The sequence below is a fragment of the Oculina patagonica genome, chromosome 13 (genome assembly GCF_052425735.1).
Source record: "Oculina patagonica isolate OP01 chromosome 13, crgOcupat, whole genome shotgun sequence".
Classification (NCBI taxonomy): Eukaryota; Metazoa; Cnidaria; class Anthozoa; order Scleractinia; family Oculinidae; genus Oculina; species Oculina patagonica.
The window spans coordinates 6,810,580-6,819,022 of record NC_135770.1 but is presented as its reverse complement, the minus strand read 5'-3'; the positions used below and the strand labels follow the sequence as shown (position 1 = coordinate 6,819,022).

Here is an 8,443-nt window from a genome sequence, read left to right as displayed (position 1 = left end):
TCGACATGAACTTCCATAGTTTAAGCCATAACCGAACTGGTGCAAGACATGTAAATATAATATGTAAACAAACTCACAAACATTAAAAAGCTCTCTAAATATCTTTGAATTAGAAACAGTTTCCTTCGTATTTGTTGTTTTTCTAAGCATCCAATCTTATTTCTATCACTGCGTTAGAATAAAAAATTGATTTTTTTCTATTCTGAAAGAAAGTATGCTGAAATGCGCCACCACTGTTTCTTATGCGTTTTCGTGTTGTTAGCAACACTTCCTTTTTATTTGTATTTGACTAGTTTTTACCTGTAAAAAACACGCCCACTTTCTTTCAAGATAACCTGTCTAAGTGATGCAGGTGCGTCGCAAAATGTTCCTCAAAGAAACGGCCAGTTTAATATTTTTTTCTTAAAAATATCGTCTAGAAAACGTCCGCTTTTTCATTCCCGGCGAGTTGATGAAGAATTGAAATTACAGTTTTCTCCCAGATCTGTTGTTAAAGAGCTGAGTGAACTAAACAATTAATTAATTCGATTCTTAACCAATTTGAATACGCTGTTCTTTAATTACGGGCGCCTTCATTTGTCTTTATGGAACCTGTTTATTGGCTCTTACCCAAAGATGAACCGACGAGTAAACATTACCTGTAGAAAAAGTTAATTAGTGCAGGACAAGTAAATATAATGTGTAGACAAACTGGAGGAAATTAAAAAAGCCTTTTGAACAACTTTGAATAAGAAACCTTTTCCATCGTATACTTGTTGTTTTTCTAAGAATGAAAGATAAATATTTTTCTATTCTGAAACCTAAGTATGCTGAAATGCGCCACCACTGCTTCTAATGTGTTTTCGTGTTGTTAGCAACACTTCCGTTGTATTTGTATTTGACTTTACCTGTGACGAATACGCCCACTATATTTCAAGATAACCTGTCTAAGTGATACAGGTGCGCTGATACTCACACCCTTGAGGTAATTGAAACAAAGTTAACCCCCTACGAAAAGGTCTTCATTGAAAATAAGCGATTTTACTGTCTGAAAAACTTCAAGAGAAAGAATGATGGGCCGTCCTTTCCCTACTATTCCTTTGCTGTTGGTAACAGTTTTTTGGGGAGGCTGGATTCACTGCCCCACAGATGCCGACCACCATGGTATGTAAATTGCTGTTTATATTCCTAGCCCAAGCTATAAAGTTAAAGGTTTCAATTAGAATGGCTTTCCAACTAGCTGATAATAGTAATATCGTAATTCCTTGGGTAAAATTTTCTACTGCATAGCTGAAGAGCAAACGTTTACTTAGTTTGTTCGGTGAGGGCGGAAACTGACTAGGGAGTGAAAAATATCGTCATATAATTTGGCTCTTTAGTGCCTTTATAAAATACAACTTGTTAAATAATACACTATTGCGTTTACCTTTTGAGTGGTATCAATGTCCACATTTATATCTTCTATAAATGCATCGTGCAACTCTCTTCAATCGAATCGTGAGCTCAAACTTCATCGCGAATCGAAAAAGAAAAAGAAAAGAAGTACTAAAGTTAATGTTTCGGAACTTTCTTCGTTATTCCTATTGGGTTTCCGGTCGCCGTGTCAAATTCTGGCTCCAATACGCGGCTCACTTTTCTTTAATTATCACAAAGCAGAGGGACCGTGCGAAGAGATTCTTTTAAATTTTATTCGTTGCTTGGAAAAAAAGTTTTAAATTTCTCTACTTAAACTTTCTAAACTGAATACACACAAAGGTTTTCATGATACACAAGACAATAGACTACGAGCAGTCCCTATTTTTTCGCATACTCAAGTGAAAACCGTTAAATTTTAACAACCTTAAAATTTCCGACTACAAGAGTATCGGTAAGCGAGCGATATTCATAAACAACGTAGCCAACGAGCTTGAGGGAAGTCGCTGCGCAGAGTTAACCGCACCACACAGCAGTGACCCAAGTTTATTAAAGCTTATAACAAACCAATCTCGTCTCCAAAGGGAAGGAGAGAGGGAAAAAGACAAATACTCAAGTGAAAAACCATTTAACAACCTGAAAATTTCCGACTATAGGGTACAATAAACATTTTCCAAAACGTTGCGATTCTAACTTTCAGGAAAGTTTATGCCGAAGTCATTCGACTGCTGTGGGAACTGAACTGAAGACTTCGGTAATCGAACTGTTGCACACCATGCCAGTTTAGGTTCGTTTCAGAACGGCAACTAGTTTCGAGTTCAAAGAAAAGTGACGGCAACAGAGAATGATGCTAAATATTAATTGCAGTATAGTTTCAATATTTAGCCAAATAATTCGCTAGCTTTACATTAAGTTCAATAGCAGAGATGTGGGAAAGCTAACCGCTGTATACACGTAAAAATGACGCCATAAAATTTTCCCTACAAATATTGTATTATTAATCGTGTCTGAGTTAGTCGAAAATTTTTGGAAAAATCCCTGGTGTAAGTGCCTTGAAAACAAAATCTTCCAAAAGAACGTATAATAACGCCTTAAAATGTTTCTCATGGACGAATTTCTTGAGTCCTTTTAGAACGCTACAGCTTCTATTGACAGTGGAAAAGTGCAAATGTTTTATTTAATTTCGAAAGAGGGTGTTATTTCTTCAAAGGCAGCCCAACTGTTAAATTTAATGAAGTTTTGTCGGATAATTTTGAGGGTATTAAATATAGGGGAATACAGCAGGAATAAAACGCAGGATTTTCGAATTTTTGCAGTTTTTTTCTTTTCTTTAATCTTGACCTAGAATTGCAAGTCGCTCGATGGGATAAATAATTAGTCAGACTCCTGTGGACACGCAGTGACGTTTGCATTGAATTTTTTGCACTGAAAGAAATTTTTTCAGGCTCGACAGGTGTAAAAATTATTTATGAAAATCATTTCTGTCCTTTGTCTTCCAGAATAAAAGGTTGGCACTTTTTTTTTTAATTAAATCTGTCACAAGCAACCTGGGTAGAGAAAACTTTGTGGTGCCCTAGGCTAGGCAGGCTCGTCAGCGTGAAATGTTTTGAAACTGCAAAAGCTAACAGCGTAGTTATGGCAGATAATGAATCTCAAAAAGCCATATTTTTTCACAAGACCTTACTGTTGAAGCCACTTTCACCAAAATATATTAAGATCATAATTACCATTAATTTCAATTAAGCATGGCTTTCCACGTACTAATTGTTTTGAAATGGTGCTCAAAAGTTGCTCCAAAACCAAAAAAGTTGCTTCTGATAATAAAGGTTGCTCGAAAGTTGCTCCAAGACACTGCTTATAATCAAGATAATTTCTCTAAATATATGCTAATTTCCCTTTGAGGGTAAGATTTCTATCCAGTTTTATGCAATTTGACAGCAAAAGAAGTATCTACATAAAATATTAAGGGGAAAATTTGTTAAATAACAAGGATTCTTTAACTGAGAAAAATCGTGAAGATATCGATGACGTCGTGTTTGCTGACGAGTTTTGTAATGTTTTTATGCAGAATGAGGTCCAGAATGAGCCGAAAGTTGAAACGTCTTCAGATGTTCCTCGAAAATCCTCGGCAAATTCGTAAATTTTCGGGACGTTCGTATGGCCTTTGAACAATACTCGGATAATCTTGGAAGATATTCGGTCTGGGAATTGCTCAATATGCAACAATTAAGTTGCTCGAGAGGAAAAAAGTTGCTCGAAGAGAAAACAAGTTGCTCAAAAAATGAAAAGTTGCCAAAAAGTTGCCGAGCAACTTGTGGAAAGCCCAAATTTCAATTACAGCAGAACCATTCGGTGACGGATATTTTTCCAAGCCTTCTTTTATGCATGATAGGTTAATTATATAAATTTGGAATTTTTTGCATTTCGGTGACTTCCCATGTTTAATTTAACCATTCAAACAGCGTTTTAACACCGATGGCATGGCAACGTGCAACCTGGAAGGGAATTCTGAAAAATTTAATAAACCAAATGTAGGTGAGCCCAACAGATATCATGAGATGCAGAACCGTATATACAAGCAAGTTTGTCGATCGCGTGATGGATAATTATTGCACTGTACTCAGTTAAGTGCAATAACGGCCAATATTTTTTATGGAATTTTTTCATAGACAAATTAATTTAAATATGGTTGCCATACGTAACGTAACGTAAGCTCTTGCGGTTCTAGACTTTTTTTTGTTTTGTTTTGTTTTGAAGTTGAAAAGAAATTTCTTTATGAAATATAGTGTGCAAGATGTGTTCTATTTTGACCCTCCTTATGGACTCAGCGCAACTTCTAAAAATGTACAGCGAACCATTCTGGTGTCAGAAAACAGTATTCGAATGTTATAAGTTACTGTTGTGTGTTGGAAGCGGATAATTAAAATTAAACTGACGCGTAAATGCATAAGCAAGTACACGCAGTCTTATAAGATAAGAAAATCAGGCATCTTTGTTATATTATCAATCCCTAAAATTATTATCATTACAAATTGCAGGTCTCTGCCGTCGTCTTAAATTTTCTACAAAGATTGATGGATACGCCCTGCAGGGTCATGTGATTAGAAACCTTTCTTTATTTCCGGTACCGTCAATACGTACTGCCTGCACTAGTCGATGCATACTGGACCCCGTATGTGTATCCGTGAACATCGGTCCACCAACTGAAGACAGATTTATCTGTGAATTTAGCGATTCAGACCACATACGACACCCTAAAGATCTTAAACGACGGGAAGGCTTCGTGTATATAGGCACTGAGGTGATATATTTTGGATAATTAGCAAATTTTAGATCTTAAAGTGAAACACTGGCGCAAAGCCAACGTTTAAAGTAATAGAACTTAAGAGTTGTCCTTTTTACTCATCAGAACCCTTGCTTAAGTAACCCATGTCATAACGATTCGACCTGTCTGAACGGATTTACAGACAAAGGATATCTCTGTGAATGTCAAGCTGGTTACACTGGAGAACAATGCAAAAACGGTAAGGCCATCGGCGCTTAGGAGTAAAGTTATTCTTGGGGGAAAGCTTGGCAGAGCACAAGCTCGCTGCACGGCACTCATTACTAATGCCGTAAGTACATGATCGTTATTTCTTCTCAATCGGACAGCATGACAGCAAGGAATCTCACAGATCTGGAACTCTCTTGACGTCTTGCAGCCTGCATGTAGTCCGCAGTCCGCAATCGATTTTTTATACTGATCGAATAGAACCCGATCTAAATATTTCATCTCTTTCAGATATTGACGAATGTACTACAGCGACGCACAGTTGTCCAGCTAATGCTGATTGTGTCAATACCAATGGTTCATACAACTGCACCTGTAAATCAGGATATTCTGGCGATGGACTTAATTGTTCAGGTGAGATATTTCTAATAGATCAGGATATTGAAATTACATAGTAAAACCTGTATTAGTATAAACTGCATTTAGGTATTAGCATGCATCTAATCATCTGTTGTCAAGGTCCGGAAATTTACACCTATTCACTGGGATGTACTGTTAGCGGTCGCCTCTATTTAGCGCACAAAGTCACCTTTACAAAATCTCGACTGCGTATTTTAGTGTTTATTACGTGCGAATTTCCTTAAATAATAAGCTTATGTTTGAGAAAACTCGCTCTGACTGATTACTTGTACAGAACACACCATTAATTACATGGTTTACATTCTTGTCCAATCTAAAAGGGACATAATATAAATTTCATTCTGATTCGCCAGTTTTGCACACTGTCTTCGATCGCTTGAGATTACACCGTCAAATATGTGTTTTCAGTCTAGTAGTATCTGTAGACTCTTTCGGGTTACATTTCAATTAATCTCCTTTATATTACAACCTTAAATGCAAAGTTCCTGTAAACTTCTCGGCATACAAATCCGCCTGCAAACCATGCATGTTTACCTCACATACCACATATAACATCTTTCCTCACATATCACCATCACATATTCTGCGAGGTGGATATGACAGAACTGAATATCAGTAATATCCCATTCTGTGTTTCAGACATCGACGAGTGTGCTGCATCGGTCGATCCATGTGATGCTGTTGTTAACTCTACGTGCAAGAACACCAATGGATCTTATATCTGCCAGTGCAAAGATGGATTAGTAAAGAATAAGAATGGCTCTCTTTGTGGAGGTGAAATCAATGACGTAGATAGTTTATTTTCTTTAAATTACCTTTAATCAGTCAATATATAGAGGGCATTACATGGCCGCGTGGAGATATGAAATTTCTCTTCGAGTATTGAAAAATATTCCACAAGTGAGTGCAGCAAGCCAATGAAACATTTTTCAGCATGAAAGGAGAAATGTCGGAGTGGGCGCGTGGTCTATCCGCCGTCGTGAAAACTTCACTTACTTACAGCTTTGTAATTTTGCGCCAGCAATGGAGCCCTCTAGACCAGGTTCCTTAGGGTACAGACGTCGTTGTCGGCCCTAAAATGCGGTGGTTAAGTTTGTTAGTGGCAAGCGGTGGCAGTAGTAGTTGGGTGATATAGATCGTTTTCACTGCATGTCAGGCAACAAAAACACAAATCGAAAAAAAAAATCAGTAATGAAGTCAAGGAAACGGGATATTATAGGAGATTAATAAAGAATCATTTCTCCACAGCTTTATTCGTCGAAATGTTTGACACAAATTTACAGAGCCCAGTATGGAGCCGCCATATTGGTTGTATTTGTCATTAGTTACTTGACTGAGCAGCTGTTAGCCATAGAAGAAAGCTATCGTCTGGTTGAATAAAAAACTCCAATCATTTTATCACCTATTAGAATTTAGTTTGTCCGGTCAGCATGTAGCTATGAAGAGAGTCCAGTCTTTAATTTCAAGTTCTCTTAATTGTTTTTTGTCACTGTTGTTTGTTCGTTTCTTTAATGTAGTTGGCGCCGTGATCACTCAGAAGCCACCATCTGTCACCGTTAAAGAAGGACAGAACGTGAGCCTGGTCTGTCAAGCTACTGGTCAGCCCAAACCAACAGTCACGTGGCAAAAAGCGTACAGTCATTTGCCAAGAGGGAAGACAACAGTTGTTGATGGAATTCTGACCATACGTAATATAACAAAAGAAGATGGCGGAGCTTACGTATGTGTGGCAAAGAATCTCCTTGGCGAGGATTCGGCTGTTGCACAAGTGACAGTGATTGAACTCAAATTTACCTTAACTCCCCCAGTGAAAGTTGTTGCATCTCTTTACAGTACCGTACTATTGCATTGTACAGCTCAGGGCTCAGTGCACATTGGTTGGCAAAGAGCGGGCCAAAATCTCCCTCAGAATCATGTTGTTTATCCAAACGGAACTTTGTTTCTTCGAAGCGTTTCCACAAGTGATGCCGGGACTTATTCATGCGTGGCAAAAAATTCTCAGCGTTCTATCGAAGCAACATCTGTTCTTGACGTGTTTAATACACCCATGTCCTGCAGCAGTATAAAATCGGGCCGCAGTGGAAGCTCTTCAGGTAATTATATGATTGATCCTGATGGCAAAGGTGGCGTGACTCCCTTTAGTGTGTACTGTGACATGAGTGACAAAGGTGGAGTTGGCGTGACGGTCATAAGTCACGACAGTGAGAGTAGAACCCATGTTGGTAACATTCCTGGATGTAATAGTCCAGGATGTTACAGTAAAGATGTGCGATACACTGGAGTCAGCAACGCTCAGCTAGCAGCACTCACTCGAATCTCAAAGAACTGTGAACAGTTTATCAAGTTTGAGTGCAATAATGACGCAGGGTCCATTGCTGATGGTTATGCTTGGTGGGTGTCACGTGATGGAACACAGATGTACTACTGGGGCGGAGCTACAGGCCATCACAGAATGTGCGCATGTGGAGTAACAAGCTCTTGTTCAGAAAGTGGCAGAAACTGTAACTGTGGTAACTGGGGCAGTGGTTGGAGAGAGGACAGCGGTCTGTTGACAGACAAGTCTGCTCTGCCTGTGACACAAATCAGACTGGGAGACTTGGATCAGTCACAAGAAGAAGGATATCATACATTAGGAAAACTCAAGTGTTATGGTCAGGCGTAAGGTTAATAGCTTGCCATCACTGACAGTTGCTTCACAAAGACAACAGACCTCATAAGTATGATAAATAGAACTTATATTACTGCATTTATCATCGTGTATACGTCAGTTTAATAATTAAGAGGCTGTATCTGTAATAGTGGTCTGCCCGTTCTGGCTGTGTGATAGGGGTGTCGTTAATGTTTTGCTGCTAGCTTGATTCGAGCTCAATGTTCGTGAAAGTTGGTGTGATAAATTAAAAAGACATAATTGAACAGGCTGTAGTGTTTGTTTGGTACAGAAGTTGTTAGTTCTTTTTTAATTAATTTTCAAAGTTGTGGTAAATTTAAGCCTTGACAGTGGTCGTTACAAGTGCTCGTTCGGGTGAACCGAAAATCCTTAAAAACTCGAAAAAAATTAATGATCCGGTCAAGTGAATTGTGTTTTTAGTATAAGTACACGAAAGCCTTGCAACACACTAGAAAAGAGCGAAATCTATTTAA

The 8,443-nt window shown here is 38.3% G+C and overlaps 1 protein-coding gene across 1 annotated transcript; it reads left to right on the top strand.

Moving 5' to 3' along the window:
* The first annotated feature begins 772 nt into the window (after window positions 1-772).
* Window positions 773-8,075, top strand: LOC144634954 (uncharacterized). The gene is made up of 6 exons (XM_078494003.1): window positions 773-1,143; window positions 4,431-4,693; window positions 4,802-4,916; window positions 5,174-5,296; window positions 5,942-6,076; window positions 6,820-8,075. The coding sequence occupies exons 1-6, from the start codon at window positions 1,050-1,052 to the stop codon at window positions 7,962-7,964; spliced, it is 1,875 nt and encodes a 624-aa protein (XP_078350129.1). The 5' UTR covers window positions 773-1,049; the 3' UTR covers window positions 7,965-8,075.
* Window positions 8,076-8,443: the final 368 nt, after the last annotated feature.